The 18377-nt window shown below is 40.0% G+C and overlaps 1 protein-coding gene across 1 annotated transcript in view; it reads left to right on the plus strand.

The window, feature by feature from the left end:
• Positions 1-18377, plus strand: part of LOC130909456 (SH3 and multiple ankyrin repeat domains protein 1-like) — a 113490-nt gene that overhangs the window by 79010 nt on the left and 16103 nt on the right. The window contains exons 17-21 of the mRNA XM_057825967.1: positions 11076-11158; positions 11242-11366; positions 12084-12219; positions 12311-12391; positions 13448-13459. Of these exons, the coding sequence (XP_057681950.1) occupies positions 11076-11158; positions 11242-11366; positions 12084-12219; positions 12311-12391; positions 13448-13459 (437 nt within the window). The remainder of the gene's footprint in view (positions 1-11075; positions 11159-11241; positions 11367-12083; positions 12220-12310; positions 12392-13447; positions 13460-18377) is intronic.

Below are 18377 nucleotides of genomic sequence, written 5' to 3' on the forward strand. Positions count from 1 at the left end.
TATTGATGCCAATATACTTGGATTCCATTGACGCTTATGTAAGTTGATACCATTGACGTCCATGGACGTCCAAAATTTTTCCCATTCATTTTCAATGGGAATTTTTTTTTTTTTCCCCAAATCAACAGAAAATGACTAGATATCAATAGGACGTTTCCCCCAAATGTGCCCCATTGCATTGCTGCTTATGGAGGGTGATGCCATTGACGTCCACGGACGTCCAAACTTCCCATTAATTCCCAATGGCATTTCTTCATGTTTGTTCATTCTATTGATGCCAATGTACTTGGATTCCATTGACGCTTATGTAAGTTGATACCATTGACGTCCATGGACGTCCAAAATTTTTCCCATTCATTTTCAATGGGAAATTTTTTTTTTTCCCCAAATCAACAGAAAATGACTAGATATCATTAGGACGTGTCCCCCAAATGTCCCCGATTGGATTGCTGCATATGGAGGGTGATGCCATTGACGTCCATGGACGTCCAAACTTCCCATTTATTTCCAATGGCATTTCTTCATGTTTGTTCATTCAATTGATGCCAATGTACTTGGATTCCATTGACGCTTATGTAAGTTGATACCATTGACGTCCATGGACGTCCAAAATTTTTCCCATTCATTTTCAATGGGAATTTTTTTTTTTTCCCCAAATCAACAGAAAATGACTAGATATCATTAGGACGTGGCCCCCAAATGTCCCCGATTGCATTGCCGCTTATGGAGGGTGATGCCATTGACGTTCATGGACGTCCAAACTTCCCATTAAATCCCAATGGCATTTCTTCATGTTTGTTCATTCTATTGATGCCAATGTACTTGGATTCCATTGACGCTTATGTAAGTTGATACCAGTGACGTCCATGGACGTCCAAAATTTTTCCCATTCATTTTCAATGGGAAATTTTTTTTTTTCCCCAAATCAACAGAAAATGACTAGATATCAATAGGACGTTTCCCCCAAATGTGCCCGATTGCATTGCTGCTTATGGAGGGTGATGCCATTGACGTCCACGGACGTCCAAACTTCCCATTCATTTCCAATGGCATTTCTTAATGATTGTTCATTCTATTGATGCCAATATACTTGGATTCCATTGACGCTTATGTAAGTTGATACCATTGACGTCCATGGACGTCCAAAATTTTTCCCATTCATTTTCAATGGGAATTTTTTTTTTTTTCCCCAAATCAACAGAAAATGACTAGATATCAATAGGACGTTTCCCCCAAATGTGCCCCATTGCATTGCTGCTTATGGAGGGTGATGCCATTGACGTCCACGGACGTCCAAACTTCCCATTAATTCCAATGGCATTTCTTCATGTTTGTTCATTCTATTGATGCCAATGTACTTGGATTCCATTGACGCTTATGTAAGTTGATACCATTGACGTCCATGGACGTCCAAAATTTTTCCCATTCATTTTCAATGGGAAATTTTTTTTTTTCCCCAAATCAACAGAAAATGACTAGATATCATTAGGACGTGTCCCCCAAATGTCCCCGATTGGATTGCTGCATATGGAGGGTGATGCCATTGACGTCCATGGACGTCCAAACTTCCCATTTATTTCCAATGGCATTTCTTCATGTTTGTTCATTCTATTGATGCCAATGTACTTGGATTCCATTGACGCTTATGTAAGTTGATACCATTGACGTCCATGGACGTCCAAAATTTTTCCCATTCATTTTCAATGGGAATTTTTTTTTTTTCCCCAAATCAACAGAAAATGACTAGATATCATTAGGACGTGTCCCCCAAATGTCCCCGATTGCATTGCCGCTTATGGAGGGTGATGCCATTGACGTTCATGGACGTCCAAACTTCCCATTAAATCCCAATGGCATTTCTTCATGTTTGTTCATTCTATTGATGCCAATGTACTTGGATTCCATTGACGCTTATGTAAGTTGATACCATTGACGTCCATGGACGTCCAAAAATTTTCCCATTCATTTTCAATGGGAATTTTTTTTTTTCCCCCAAATCAACAGAAAATGACTAGATATCAATAGGACGTGTCCCCCAAATGTCCCCGATTGCATTGCCTCTTATGGAGGGTGATGCCATTGACGTCCACGGACGTCCAAACTTCCCATTTATTTCCAATGGCATTTCTTCATGTTTGTTCATTCTATTGATGCCAATGTACTTGGATTCCATTGACGCTTATGTAAGTTGATACCATTGACGTCCATGGACGTCCAAAATTTTTCCCATTCATTTTCAATGGGAAATTTTTTTTTCTTCCCCAAATCAACAGAAAATGACTAGATATCATTAGGACGTGTCCCCCAAATGTCCCCGATTGCATTGCCGCTTATGGAGGGTGATGCCATTGACGTTCATGGACGTCCAAACTTCCCATTAAATCCCAATGGCATTTTTTCATGTTTGTTCATTCTATTGATGCCAATGTACTTGGATTCCATTGACGCTTATGTAAGTTGATACCATTGACGTCCATGGACGTCCAAATTTTTCCCATTCATTTTCAATGGCAAAAACAAAAAATGTCCCCAAATCAGTAGGAAATCACCAGATATCAATAGGACCTTTACCCCAAATGTCCCCGATAGCATTGATGCTTATGGAGGGTGATGCCATTGACGTCCATGGACGTCCAAATTTTTCCCATTCATTTTCAATGGGGAAAAAAAAAAAAATTCCCAAATCAACAGAAAATGACCAGATATCAATAGGACTTGTCCCCTAAACGTCTCCGACTCTATTGACGCTTATGGAGGGTGCTGCCATTGACGGACATGGACGTCCAATTCTCCCAATCTTTTCTAATGGCTTTTACTTTGTTTAGTGCTATTGACTGGCATTATGGTCCATTCTATTGATAGACCTGAGTGGGGCTAAGATCTGTATCTCCACAGAGGAAAGACCAAGGTGTGTAATTTCTCCCGAAATTGCAGTTTCTAGTTTTTTATTATTATTATTCAATAATTCTCCGCGTTTTTTTGAGCCAACGCACAGCCCAAACCGTAGCACCGATCGGCACCGTTGAAGTATCGGCACGACCGGATTTTTCGCGTGACAATGGGAATTTTTCAAACCGCCACGAAAAATTTTCCGTTCGCCCGTAAACGGCAATTTTCCGAAAAATAAAAAAAGTTTCAAAATGTATCTAGTCCTACAATTTTTGACCAAATCACATAATTTGGGCATCAAAAATTCCGGGACGGTGAGGGGCATAAAAGTTGTATACAGAATTTGGCAAAAATTTACGGTTCCCCGGAAATTTGCCAAAAACTTTCCTATTCATTTTGAATGGAAAAAAAACGCGCGCTTCACAGCCCGAACCGTTAGACCGATCGGCACCGTTCAAGTATCGGCACGACCGGAATTTTCGCGTGACACAGGAAACTTTACAAATGGCCCCGAAAATTTTTCCGTTCGTCCGTAAACGGCAATTTTCCGTGAAAAAAAAAAAAGTTTCAAAATGTATCTAGTCCTACAATTTTTGACCAAATCACATAATTTGGGCATCAAAAATTCCGGGACGGTGAGGGGCATAAAAGTTGTATACAGAATTTGGAAAAAAATTACGCTTCCTCGGAAATTTGCCAAAAACTATCCCATTCATTTCGAATGGGAAAAGTCCCATTCACTTCCAATGGGATTTCCAATGGAATTTACATTGCATTGATGCCATTGACGGCCATGCATGTCGAATCTACTGATGCCAATGTACTTGGATTCAATTGATTATATGGATGTCGATGCCATTGACTGCCATGGACGTCCAAAATTTTTCCCATTCATTTTCAATGGGGAAAAAACAAAATTACCCCAAATCAACAGAAAATGACCAGATATCAATAGGACGTGTCCCCCAAACTTCCCCAATTCCATTGACGCTTATGAAGGGTGCCGCCATTGACTTACATGGACGTCCAAAATTTTTCCCATTCATTTTCAATGGGGAAAAAACTAAATTTCTCCAAATCAACAGAAAATGACCAGATATCAATAGGACGTATATCCCAAACGTCCCCAATTCCATTGACGCTTATGGGGGGTGCTGCCATTGACGTCCATGGACGTCCAAAATTTTACCCATTCATTTTCAATGGGAAATTTTTTTTTTTCCCCAAATCAACAGAAAATGACTAGATATCAATAGGACCTGTCCCCCAAATGTCCCCGATTGCATTGCTACTTATGGAGGGTGATGCCATTGACGTCCAGGGACGTCCAAACTTCCCATTCATTTCCAATGGCATTTCTTCATGTTTGTTCATTCTTTTGATGCCAATGTACTTGGATTCCATTGACGGTTATGTAAGTTGATACCATTGACGTCCATGGACGTCCAAAATTTTTCCCATTCATTTTCAATGGGAATTTTTTTTTTTCCCCCAAATCAACAGAAAATGACTAAATATCATTAGGACGTGTCCCCCAAATGTCCCCGATTGCATTACCGCTTATGGGGGGTGATGCCATTGACGTCCATGGACGTCCAAACTTCCCAATCATTTCCAAAGCCATTTCTTCATGTTTGTTCATTTTATTGATGCCAATGTACTTGGATTCCATTGACGCTTATGTAAGTTGATACCATTGACGTCCATGGACGTCCAAAATTTTTCCCATTCATTTTCAATGGGATTTTTTTTTTTTTTTCCCAAATCAACAGAAAATGACTAGATATCATTAGGACGTTTCCCCCAAATGTCCCCGATTGCATTGCCGCTTATGGAGGGTGATGCCATTGACGTTCATGGACGTCTAAACTTCCCATTCATTTCCAATGGCATTTCTTCATGTTTGTTCATTTTATTGATGCCAATGTACTTGGATTCCATTGACGCTTATGTAAGTTGATACCATTGACGTCCATGGACGTCCAAAATTTTTCCCATTCATTTTCAATGGGAATTTTTTTTTTTTCCCCAAATCAACAGAAAATGACTAGATATCAATAGGACCTGTCCCCCAAATGTCCCCGATTGCATTGCTACTTATGGAGGGTGATGCCATTGACGTCCAGGGACGTCCAAACTTCCCATTCATTTCCAATGGCATTTCTTCATGTTTGTTCATTCTTTTGATGCCAATGTACTTGGATTCCATTGACGGTTATGTAAGTTGATACCATTGACGTCCATGGACGTCCAAAATTTTTCCCATTCATTTTCAATGGGAATTTTTTTTTTTTCCCCAAATCAACAGAAAATGACTAGATATCATTAGGACGTGTCCCCCAAATGTCCCCGATTGCATTACCGCTTATGGGGGGTGATGCCATTGACGTCCATGGACGTCCAAACTTCCCAATCATTTCCAAAGCCATTTCTTCATGTTTGTTCATTTTATTGATGCCAATGTACTTGGATTCCATTGACGCTTATGTAAGTTGATACCATTGACGTCCATGGACGTCCAAAATTTTTCCCATTCATTTTCAATGGGATTTTTTTTTTTTTTCCCAAATCAACAGAAAATGACTAGATATCATTAGGACGTGTCCCCCAAATGTCCCCGATTGCATTACCGCTTATGGGGGGTGATGCCATTGACGTCCATGGACGTCCAAACTTCCCAATCATTTCCAAAGCCATTTCTTCATGTTTGTTCATTTTATTGATGCCAATGTACTTGGATTCCATTGACGCTTATGTAAGTTGATACCATTGACATCCATGGACGTCCAAAATTTTTCCCATTCATTTTCAATGGGATTTTTTTTTTTTTTTCCCAAATCAACAGAAAATGACTAGATATCATTAGGACGTTTCCCCCAAATGTCCCCGATTGCATTGCCGCTTATGGAGGGTGATGCCATTGACGTTCATGGACGTCTAAACTTCCCATTCATTTCCAATGGCATTTCTTCATGTTTGTTCATTTTATTGATGCCAATGTACTTGGATTCCATTGACGCTTATGTAAGTTGATACCATTGACTTCCATGGACGTCCAAAATTTTTCCCATTCATTTTCAATGGGAATTTTTTTTTTTCCCCAAATCAAGAGAAAATGACTAGATATCATTAGGACGTGTCCCCCAAACTTCCCCGATTCCATTAACAATTATGAAAGGTGCCGCCATTGACGTCCATGGACGTCCAATTCTCCCATTCATTTCTAACGGCTTTTACTTTGTTTTTTGCCAATGACTGGCATTATGATCCATTCTATTGATAGACCTGAGTGGGGCTAAGATCTGTGTCTCCACAGAGGAAAGACCAAGGTGTGTAATTTCTCCCGAAATTGCAGTTTCTAGTTTATTATTATTATTCAATAATTGTTGACGTTTTTTTCGGCGCGCCGCACAGCCCGAACCGTACCACCGATCGGCACCGTTCAAGTATCGGCACGACCGGAATTTTCGCGCGACGATGGGAATTTTTCAAACGGCCCCGAAAAATTTTCCGTTCGCCCGTAAACGGCAATTTTCCGGAAAAAAAAAAAAGTTTCAAAATGTATCTAGTCCTACAATTTTTGACCAAATCACGTAATTTGGGCATCAAAAATTCCGGGACGGTGAGGGGCATAAAAGTTGTATACAGAATTTGGCAAAAATTTACGGTTCCCCGGAAATTTGCCAAAAACTTTCCTATTCATTTTGAATGGAAAAAAAATGCGCGCTTCACGGCCCGAACCGTTAGACCGATCGGCACCGTTCAAGTATCGGCACGACCGGAATTTTAGCGTGACACAGGAAACTTTACAAATGGCCCCGAAAAATTTTCCGTTCGTCCGTAAACGGCAATTTTCCGTGAAAAAAAAAAAAGTTTCAAAATGTATCTAGTCCTACAATTTTTGACCAAATCACATAATTTGGGCATCAAAAATTCCGGGACGGTGAGGGGCATAAAAGTTGTATACAGAATTTGGAAAAAAATTACGCTTCCTCGGAAATTTGCCAAAAACTATCCCATTCATTTCGAATGGGAAAAGTCCCATTCACTTCCAATGGGATTTCCAATGGAATTTACATTGCATTGATGCCATTGACAGCCATGCATGTCGAATCTACTGATGCCAATGTACTTGGATTCAATTGACTATATGGATGTCGATGCCATTGACGGCCATGGACGTCCAAAATTTTTCCCATTCATTTTCAATGGGGAAAAAACAAAATTACCCCAAATCAACAGAAAATGACCAGATATCAATAGGACGTGTCCCCCAAACTTCCCCAATTCCATTGACGCTTATGAAGGGTGCTGCCATTAACTTACATGGACGTCCAAAATTTTTCCCATTCATTTTCAATGGGGAAAAAACTAAATTTCTCCAAATCAACAGAAAATGACCAGATATCAATAGGACGTATATCCCAAACGCCCCAATTCCATTGACGCTTATGGGGGGTGCTGCCATTGACGTTCATGGACGTCCAAAATTTTGCCCATTCATTTTCAATGGGAATTTTTTTTTTTTCCCCAAATCAACAGAAAATGACTAGATATCAATAGGACCTGTCCCCCAAATGTCCCCGATTGCATTGCTGCTTATGGAGGGTGATGCCATTGACGTCCAGGGACGTCCAAACTTCCCATTCATTTCCAATGGCATTTCTTCATGTTTGTTCATTCTTTTGATGCCAATGTACTTGGATTCCATTGACGCTTATGTAAGTTGATACCATCGACGTCCATGGACGTCCAAAATTTTTCCCATTCATTTTCAATGGGAATTTTTTTTTTTTCCCCCAATCAACAGAAAATGACTAGATATCAATAGGACGTTTCCCCCAAATGTGCCCGATTGCATTGCTGCTTATGGAGGGTGATGCCATTGACGTCCACGGACGTCCAAACTTCCCATTAATTTCCAATGGCATTTCTTCATGTTTGTTCATTCTATTGATGCCAATGTACTTGGATTCCATTGACGCTTATGTAAGTTGATACCATTGACGTCCATGGACGTCCAAAATTTTTCCCATTCATTTTCAATGGGAAATTTTTTTTTTCCCCAAATCAACAGAAAATGACTAGATATCATTAGGACGTGTCCCCCAAATGTCCCCGATTGCATTGCCGCTTATGGGGGGTGATGCCATTGACGTCCATGGACGTCCAAACTTCCCATTCATTTCCAAAGGCATTTCTTCATGTTTGTTCATTCTATTGATGCCAATGTACTTGGATTCCATTGACGCCTATGTAAGTTGATACCATTGACGTCCATGGACGTCCAAAATTTTTCCCATTCATTTTCAATGGGATTTTTTTTTCTTCTCCCAAATCAACAGAAAATGACTAGATATCATTAGGACGTGTCCCCCAAATGTCCCCGATTGCATTGCCGCTTATGGAGGGTGATGCCATTGACGTTCATGGACGTCCAATTCTCCCATTCATTTCTAACGGCTTTTACTTTGTTTTTTGCCAATGACTGGCATTATGATCCATTCTATTGATAGACCTGAGTGGGGCTAAGATCTGTATCTCCACAGAGGAAAGACCAAGGTGTGTAATTTCTCCCGAAATTGCAGTTTCTAGTTGTAATTGCGATACCATGAAACCGTGATACAGTGGTACCTCTACATACGAAGTTAATCCGTTCCAGGAGCTTGTTTGTAAGTCGAAATGGTCGTATGTCGAGCAGGATTTTCCCATAGGAATACATTATAATTCCATTAATTCGTTCCACAGCCCAAAAACCTGCACTAAATCCTTAAAAAATACTGCTGGTACTATTACAAATGGCAATTACATATAGCAAAACAAATAAATAATAAATAAAAATCGGATTAATAATATAATAATAATAATAATTCCTGTAATAGTGTAACGAAACGGGTTCTAATAAGGCGGACGTTTTTTTCTGTACCTGAAGGCACCGCGGCGCTGACGTGACAAAGAGGGAGGGGAGCGGGTGAAAGTTTACTTTCGCTTTCAATGCTTTCTTGAGAACATCGTCAATTGTGGCAGACAGCAGGCGTTTTGTGTTGAATAAGTTGTGAAAGAAATGATGAAAACGTGGCGAAGCTGGCGATTTCTCTGGAGATGTTACCACAATAAGAATTGTCAGCTTAACTTATAAAGACTGGCGAACGATGGTCGGAGGAGGACCGTGGAGATGTATTGTTGAGCCATTTCACGGATGCCCACCCTATGCTCATATTTTTCTGTCATTTGCATCTTCATTTAGAAGGTAAGCGTCAACATTTTCCTTGTTTCACCACCTGTACCAACCTTTTCTGAAACCTGTGTTGATTTGTCACACAAGAAAATCCGCCGTGCATTCGTCTGCGGTGCTGCCATTGTCGTCGTATTTCGAGCATGTCGTCGGATGTAGAAACAAATGGCGAGTCAAATTTTACGTCGGATGTCGAAAAGTTCGTGTGTCGAAGCGATCGTATGTAGAGGTACCACTGTATTTTGGTTTAAGGTTATCATCCCGTCAGAATATCATACGGGCACATGCCTAGTCTTTTCTCTCTCTAGATTCCAAAAGTTCTTGGTCTTGTCCAGGGGTGAAAGTGGCTAGAATTTCTTGCCGGAACTCCCCGACGTGAAGGTTGCCACAGAGCCAGATATTTTATTTATTTTCATTTTTTTGGGGGGTGGGGGTGGGGGGGGGTGTCAAACATCTTAAACTACTGAAATGCAAAGACAACTGTTTTAGCACAGTTATTTCTATAACACATACAAAAACTGATTTTCATTCAAAATTGTATTTTTTCAATGATTCGCAAAATAAAAGTAAACAAAAACAGCAAAACCCCAACCTCCAACTCCAAATTTTAATTTTCCCTCATTTCCTCACATACTAAATGCCAAATCTCAATTTAACTACTTAAGAACATAGGATGTATATTAAAATTGTAGTAATGTAAAGTGATGTAAACAATTACTTTTTGTTTTTCTTTTACAAAAGATATAAGTAACATACATTCAGAAAAATAAGTACAAATGACTTCTATCATGCAGCGTGAAATGGAATATATTTTGAAGATTGCGCAAACATTGACTTTTTTAAATCATCAGGAAATGAATAAGTAGCCTAACATAAACGAACAAATATAAGTCCAAAGTGCACATTGACAGCTAAGATGTTCTGAACCTCCCCATCAGAGCAAATAAAACTAATTATGATAAATAAGCCTCCTCAACTCTTTCGTTGCTCTTAAAGATTTGATCCATTTGATGTTGCATTGCCCTTTTTTTGTCGCATCAATTCAACAACCTTCTATTTTTTTTTTTTTTTTTTTTGCTGTTCCAGAAAATTTGCACATTTGAACCAATCAGAGCTAACTATCTCTGCTGATCACATGTCAACATGTCAGCCAATTGAACGGATAAATGAGTCCAGGCATTTGCTTTGCCGCGTGCATTCGCACATTGACGTGACTCATCATTGTCAGACTCAAATAACTGCAGCAGCTAGGGAAACCTCCATGCCGTCCGTGGAATAAAATTACTAATCTATATTGGTGGAAACGGATTACGCTACACAAGCACTTTATTACGCTTGTTGTCAACACTTGTGTTTGTAAATCTGATGTTGATAGATTGTTTTCTTTTTGGAGATGAAATGCATGTGTGGCATCTTCGCTTTTTGTTGTTTTTTTTTTTTTTACATAGTGTTTTGACAGTTGCCGTCATTTATCGGAATCAAAGCACCGTGTACCAGAACAGCAGTCCGGCTCTGAATCTTACACCGGAACTGCGTTCTGGCCCTGAATCTTATACCAGAACTGCGTTCCTGACCGTTCTAGCCCACTTTCGCCCTTCGTCTTGTCTCTCTTAATTCCCGGAATTCTCGGTCTTGTCTCGGTATGGACTCCCAAAAATGTTGGTCCTGTCTCAGTTCTGGTCTCAAGCAAATCTGGGTCTCCATTAGTGCAGTCTCGAGCACAACACTAATAAGATGTTAAAGTTAAGTCAAGTGAGTCTGGAGGATTTCCTCCGCCACTCTCACTGTGCACCGCCGCTGTTTATTGTGCCACCGACCTTTCTTTTGCTGCAGTGTGGTTTCATAATGTGATGCAGTTAAACTGTTTTCCTCTCAAATTGACAAAATGACTTTCCTCTTGCAACACAAGTCAAATGACTCCACTGTTGTTGTTTCCCACTCCTCCTTGCAGTGACTACATCATTAAGGAGAAGACAGCACTCCTACAAAAGAAAGACAACGAGGGATTTGGCTTTGTGCTTCGAGGAGCCAAAGGTAAACACCCGTCCAAAAATAATTGCTCCTTTTTTTATCATGCGTCCATTCATACTTATCCTTTTTTGCCTGCTCCTCCACAGCTCAGACTCCCATAGAGGAATTCACTCCCACGCCAGCGTTTCCAGCGCTGCAGTACCTGGAATCTGTCGATGAGGGGGGCGTGGCTTGGAGGGCCGGCCTACGGATGGGGGATTTCCTCATCGAGGTGGGCACAGCTTGTAGTTCGAAAAATATCAGTCACATGATAAATATGCAGATTCTGTTGGGTGTTAAGCATCTTGTTATAAACACACGGAACATGAAAAAACACAGTGACACGCACAGGGAAAGAACCGGGCAGGGAGAACACACTGGTCACCGTGAGGCTTCCTTAGATGAGAAAAAGGAAAACAAAAGAGAGGAAGAGGGAAAAACAGCCAAGTATGTTGGAAACAACACAAGAAATTCAGTTGTTAGGAACTTAACAAAAGACGGTGACACTAACAGGGGGAGGGTTACAGTGAGACGTCTCTATTCCTTAGATGAGAAAAGAGATGACAAATAGGTGGAAAAGGGAAAAAAGGGTAGGTATGTTGGAAATACTCAAAGAATTTAGTTCTCCAGGACATAAAAATGACAGTGACACCAACAGATGGAGGGTTACACTGAGGCATCCAAATTCCTTAGAAGAGAAAAAGGAAAACAAAAGGTTGGAAAAGGGAAAAAGGCCAAGTATGGTGGAAATACATAAGGAATTCCGTTCTCAAGAACCTAAAATACAGGTCGAAGACAGCAAGGAGAACCGTCGGGCTGCCGTGAGACACCCCAATTCTTTAGATTAGAATAGGGAAAACAAAATGGTGGAGGTGGGAAAAAACTCCCAACTCCTCCAACTACGATATTTCCCATGTTTGCAAATGGTCCCAAATTTTTGTTTTTCCAGGTGAACGGCCAGAATGTGGTGAAGGTAGGACACCGACAGGTTGTCAACACCATCCGTCAAGGCGGCAACAGTCTAATGGTCAAAGTCGTCATGGTTGCCAGAAACCCTGAGTTGGAAGATACGGCTCGTAAAAAAGGTTAGCGAAATAATAACCCCAATTTTTGCAGTGCCTTCCTGATGTGGTTGTTAGTGATGACCACATTTGTGCACTGGACATCCTTTTGTAGCCCCTCAGCAGACAAAAAGGTTGACTCCTCCTGCCATTGCTCTGCGCTCCAAGTCAATGACATCAGAGCTGGAAGACATGGGTAAGATAACCAAGACAAATGGTGGTGTGGTATGAAATGTAATTGTATATTTGGCATTTAAACACATAACAATGTATGCCTAATACAGTGATGCATAACAGTCCTAAACTAACTTATTTTTGCTTGCATAATAAACGCAGGCAATAATTAAACAATAATAAATGAGGTGAGGATGTATAAAATGTCTACATACTCATGTATGTAGACTACACTATAAAAGTTGTAAAGACCATGGTCCATGACAGATTAAAGTGCGTACGACAGGAGTAAAAAAAAGTCTTAAATAGCATTATTATGTGAATTAGAATCATATTTTGAGACGACTCGACTATATAGAACAATTTATAAAAGCGCAAATGACGAGAAATTAGTCTGCCGGTTAGCCACGCCTACCATTATAGGGCTCTAGCGTCCCCAACAAGTAGATGACGTCAGCGGGAGAATGAGCTCATCGGTGTTACTATTCAGCCCATGAGGGGTAATTATTCAGAATGAGGAAAACGCGACGAAGAGAGCCGAAAAATGTCATTGTTTCAGTCTCTCTACTCCAATATTTTTACAGGATATTCTTTTTATCCAAGTATTTTTCCTCAATAGCTAAATAAATGGCATGGTCATGACAAATAACAGTCTGGTGCTAAATGGAATATGAACGACATGGCAAAATTACTCCATTATGGTCAAAACTGTCAACTTCACCTTTACTGTTGCACCTCCTGAACGATATTTTATGCCACCTAAGTCAGGCTTATGTCATTTCCCTTCCCCGGCTTCAAAGAATGTAAACAAACCAAGAGACGTGACTGCCAGCCGACATGCTAACCCGAACCAAGTGATGTTTCAAAGTCTTCGAAGCGGAAAATCACACATAACTAGCCCGGATCGTTTCACGTGATGACTAGGTTGTCGATTGTCTTAGCCGATCGGCAACCCGCCCGGCGGCGAACAAGTTAGAGCTCGTTGTTCCCCTGCTGAGGGCAGAGGGCTCGTTTGCAGGGAAGCACCTGGACAATGACCGCCAGACAAACCGGCTGACGTCGGAGGAGCGTAGGGCAGTAAGTAGGGCTTGTTTTGGCCAATATCCACTGGTGAATGGGAACCTTTTGAAACCCCAAAAAGGCTCATACGCCTCTCCCTCGTACAGCAAGATTTTTCTGCAGCCGTTTGGCTGGCGTGATGCGAAAAATAAACGAATTAATCCGGAAAAATCAGCTGAATCCTTAGTCCTTCTCATACAACAATACGGCTGTATAGTGAAGAGGACTCCTTCTCCCGTACACGTCACAGCGCCCTCTTCCTCAATGCAAGACCGAAGCTGGAAGTCTGTCATTTTCGTAGCGCTGGATTTAAAAAAGTGAATAAATATATCAATCACTTCTTCACACATCCAAGTGGTCCATTTCATTCAGGAGCATAAAATACGGCGTGTATTATGAAATAAACATGCTTTCTCGTGGCACAGGCACTTTAATGGTTTGGGCATCTAGTGCTCTCAATGGCATTCCAATCGCAGTTCAAATGAATTGGACGCACAGTAGTACCTCTACTTACAAAGTTAATTCATTCCAGGACCTTGTTTGTAAGTTTAAACGGTCGTATGTCGCGCAGGGTTTTCCCAAAAGAATACATTATGATTCCATTAATTTGCTCCACAGCCCGAAAACTTACACTAAATCCTTAATAAATGCTGCTGGTACTATTGCAAATATCAAATAGTCAGAGTAAAAATATAACAAATTGGGTTCCAATGTGGCAGTTGTGTTTTGCATGGTGTACCTGAACGTACCGCGTGGCTGAATTGTCAGAGTGAAAGAGGACTTTTTACTTTCACTAGTCATGTTCAGCTGCGGCGGACAGTATTCATGTTGTGTTGCACAAGTTCTGAAATAAATGATTAAAACCTGACGAAGCTGGCGATTTCTTTGGCGCTGTTACAATCGTCGGATGTCGAAAAGATCGTGTGTCAAAGCGATCGTATGTCAAAGTACCAATGTATGTCAAAGTTGAAATAGATTGGACCAATAGTCCTCATTTAGGTTTTTATTTTACGTGTTTAAATAAAGACGAACAAAATGAGCTGCAGAAAAATAAGAAACTTTCCTCATACTAGGCAAAGAAAAGGTGGTTAACTCATTCACTCCCAGCCATTTTCACCGGAGCAACCCCCTTCGCTCCCGGTCGTTTTACTGTATTTTGACTGATTTTGCAAGGCCCACAGAAAATTCTGTTCTATTGCTATATAAACATAGCAAACCCACCAAAAGAAAGATTAGACTCTCTTCTTTCAGCAGGAAAAAAAACTAAGTTAATATCTTTTTCCATTCATTAGATATCAGCATTAGAAAATAGCTTAGTTTGAGCAATTTTCCAATTTGTGATGAAAAAACAGAGAAATTGAGCTTTTTGTAAAAGCATACATTTCAAACATAACTTTGACTTTAACAGAGCTATTTTTTGCTTTTGTGACATCCCAAACATCTGAATGTTTCCTTGTACAAAATAACATAAACAATAAAACAAATAGAGCCTTTGATTGCAAAGTAACAATTAATTTACACTTAACTAAACTATTGAACTGAGAGATGATGCTGTTGTGGCTGCGGCTGTATCGGCTGACTGGGTAAATTTTTCCCTCATCACAGCCTGTCTGTCTCATCAAGATAGATTTTTTTGAATCTTTCTCTTTTAATGACCACTACCTCAAAACAGAATTCGCCTTGGGAACTTTTGTGGGGCATGTGCCTTGTGTTTACATCGTTCTCCACATTTTTCTCATGCTTCTTACTACTTCCAACTTCCGTTTCCTGACTATTTCTCTCCATTCATTTCCTTTCACGGTCCGATATGAGTTCTTACCAAATGCGCTACTGCCCTCCAGTGGCCAGTTTTATTGCTTTAAAATGGATTTTGAGTGTTGTGCTTTGGAGCGAACTTGCATCAGAACCTAGAGATGTCTCTTGTGGAAAAAAAAAAATGTAAAAGACGCATAAATACGTTTTTGGGACACTGAAACAATTAAAAATAGAACATATTATATGTTTTTGGGAGCAAATGAGTTAAGCACCACATAGTGGTTATGTGCGCACACGTTTACTTACGTTATATAGTGGTACCTTGACATACAATTGGTTTGAGATGATCGTTTCGACATCCAACGTAAAATTTGACTCGCCATTTGTATCTACGTCCGACGACATGCTCGAAATACGACGTGATAGCGCCGCAGTTTGTGTTTTCCCGCAAGACGGACGCAAAGCGGATTTTCTTGTGAGAGAACTCAACACTGGTCGCAAGGAGGTCAGTGTAGGTGGTGAAAAAGGTGACGCTTACCGTTGAAATGAAGATGAAAATGATAGAAAACTATGAGCGTGGTGTGCGCATCCGTGAACTGGCTTGATAATACGGCGGTGGAATGTCTACGATTTCGACGTCTGTTCGCAAGTTTTAATAAGTTAACGTGACAATTATTAATGTGGTAATATTGCCAAAGAAATCTCCAGCTTCGTCAGGTTTTTAATAAATTATTTCCGAACTTGTGCAACACAACACGCCTACTGTCCGCCGCAGTTGACGCTAACAACAACAGAACATTAAAAAGAGAAAGTAACATCTATACCGCACCTTTCTCTGTCACATCAGCTACGCGGTGCGTTCAGGTACAGCACGCAAAACACTAGTGTTGTTAATCTTTAAAAAATAAAAATTAATTACAGTAACAAATTACTTCTCCCAAAAAGTAATTGCGTTAGTAACTCAGTTACCTGAATGTAAGAGTAATTAGTTACTTGGCAAAGTAACTGATCATAATTTTCATCTTTTTTTTTTTCTCCAAAAAAAAAAAAAAAAAAAAAAAAAAAAAAAAGGTTACACAATGTGAAGTTTAAAGGTTTTTTGGGGACAATTGGCCCTAGCCCAATTCTTTACCCTAAACTTAACTGGACACAGGGGTATTGCGGCTATTGCGATAACTAGATAGTAACCTTTGCTATGTGTGGAAGTCATTTAATGTTGTGAATCAACCGTTAAGTTGTTAAAATTGCTTCCGTTATTAGTTCCCTTCTGTCTACTTTCGACATGTGTAAGTTTTAAAACTGTTTCATCATTTAAAGATAGGTTTAAGTCAAGATTTTGCCGATTTAGGAGCATTTTAGATAAAAAGTTACTAAGGTTCGCTTGGAAGGTTCTCTACAACAGAGCCTTCCTGAGAAGTCTACTGTTTTAAGATGGCGGCTGTTTACTAACACATCTAGTTCTTTATACATGTTGCTAATGCTGCCGTGTATGTCACTTGCATCTAGTTTTATAATATTTGATATCTACCGTAGCATCATGTGGGCATCTAGTTCTATAATATGTGATATCTACCGTAGCATCATGTGGGCGTAGTTTGTAGGCTATTGGCGACAGTCAGGTATTATTGGAGCCACCTAGCATCACGTTTGCAACGGCGTTACAACTCCGATGCCTCATCCCCACTCCTGCTCTGCTCTCTCGTTTCCAAGAGTCAGTCAGTCTCAGACTTTTCTCGGGTCATTCAACCAACATAGTAACGCACGCCTTTCCCGCCTCAGTAACTGTAACGGCGTTGCCAAGATGAGAAAAGTAATTAATTAGATTACTCACTACTGAAAAAAATAACGCCGTTATTAACAACACTGCAAAACATGTCCACCACATTAGATCCCGATTCGTGACAGTATTACAGGAATTATTATTATATTATTATTCCGATTTTTATTTATAATTTCTTTGTTTTGCTACATGTAATGGCGTACCGCACGCAGGCTATTTTTAGACCGTGACGTCGTATCGTAAAGCGGAAGTAAAGCCGAAGTGGGACATTATAGACCCGCCCTCGCATAGACACAACGTAATTTGTGCTACTTTTCGCCGGTAATCTTTCAAAACCGAACATGCCGATCACGCATTGCTATTTTGGAACTTGTAGAAACGACTCTAGACATTACGACACATGAAGGATGTTTTCTTCATACGTTTCCGGAAACCAAAAACTCGGGAGGAAAAAATGTGAACACCGAATCAACTTGCGCGGACTTAAACACCAGCTCGGTGAATCCATTCACATTTCATATGCAGTAAACATTATGTTGGTCTTTCAGAGGACAAAGAGGTAAACCATTTTTATATTTTTAACTTATTTTTTTAGTGTAACGCTGTGCTGTAGTGCTTCTGTCTGACAATGAATGACCTGAAAAGAATTACAATGGTATCTGACTGCCAGTGTTACCGTTTCTGTATATATATATATATATATATATATATATATATATATATATATATATATATATATATATGTGTATATAAACAACATTAGTAAGGGGGAAGTGTAAATAAATTATAGGATTAAGATGTGTTATCATGAAAAAATTAAGTGTTCGTTGGCTGTCACTGAGTAGCATTAGCGATCGCTACACAAAGCTAACTAAATTACCCCTAAGAACGGTAAGAGATGTAGGACAACCAGAGGATATATAAGAAAGACAAGGCTGATGGTAAAGGATAGCTTGTTGAAACAGGAGAATGTCATTGTCAGTCGCGTCAATAAAAAAGCTAAAGCTATGCTTAGGTCGGCTCGTTTTTTTCATCTTTTTCAGCCTTCGACATTAAAGCCATCTCTTTAACTGAACATTTTTATGTTCTTCCACATCTTTGCCAGTCAGTTTGGCACCAGGCACATCATTTTCAGAGAAAATTGGTAGGTTTAGCTCCGTAAACATCTCCTTCGTACACGATTTCCTTGTTTAAAACCCATTGAAACATATCTAAATAGGTCGTCATGGTTAAGTGATACATTAAGGTCACTCAATGCAGCTGGTAATCTCTCGTCTCTACAATTCCTGTGCTTCTGCTGAAAATGAAGAAAACTTTAGCTGTACCTGAATTGCTGCGTGCCGGTCTGACACCTACTGAGATTGCAGCAAATCTGAGAATATCCAGATGTGCAGTCTACAAAGTTCAAAAGAAG

This window comes from Corythoichthys intestinalis, chromosome 21 (genome assembly GCF_030265065.1).
Source record: "Corythoichthys intestinalis isolate RoL2023-P3 chromosome 21, ASM3026506v1, whole genome shotgun sequence".
Classification (NCBI taxonomy): domain Eukaryota; kingdom Metazoa; phylum Chordata; class Actinopteri; order Syngnathiformes; family Syngnathidae; genus Corythoichthys; species Corythoichthys intestinalis.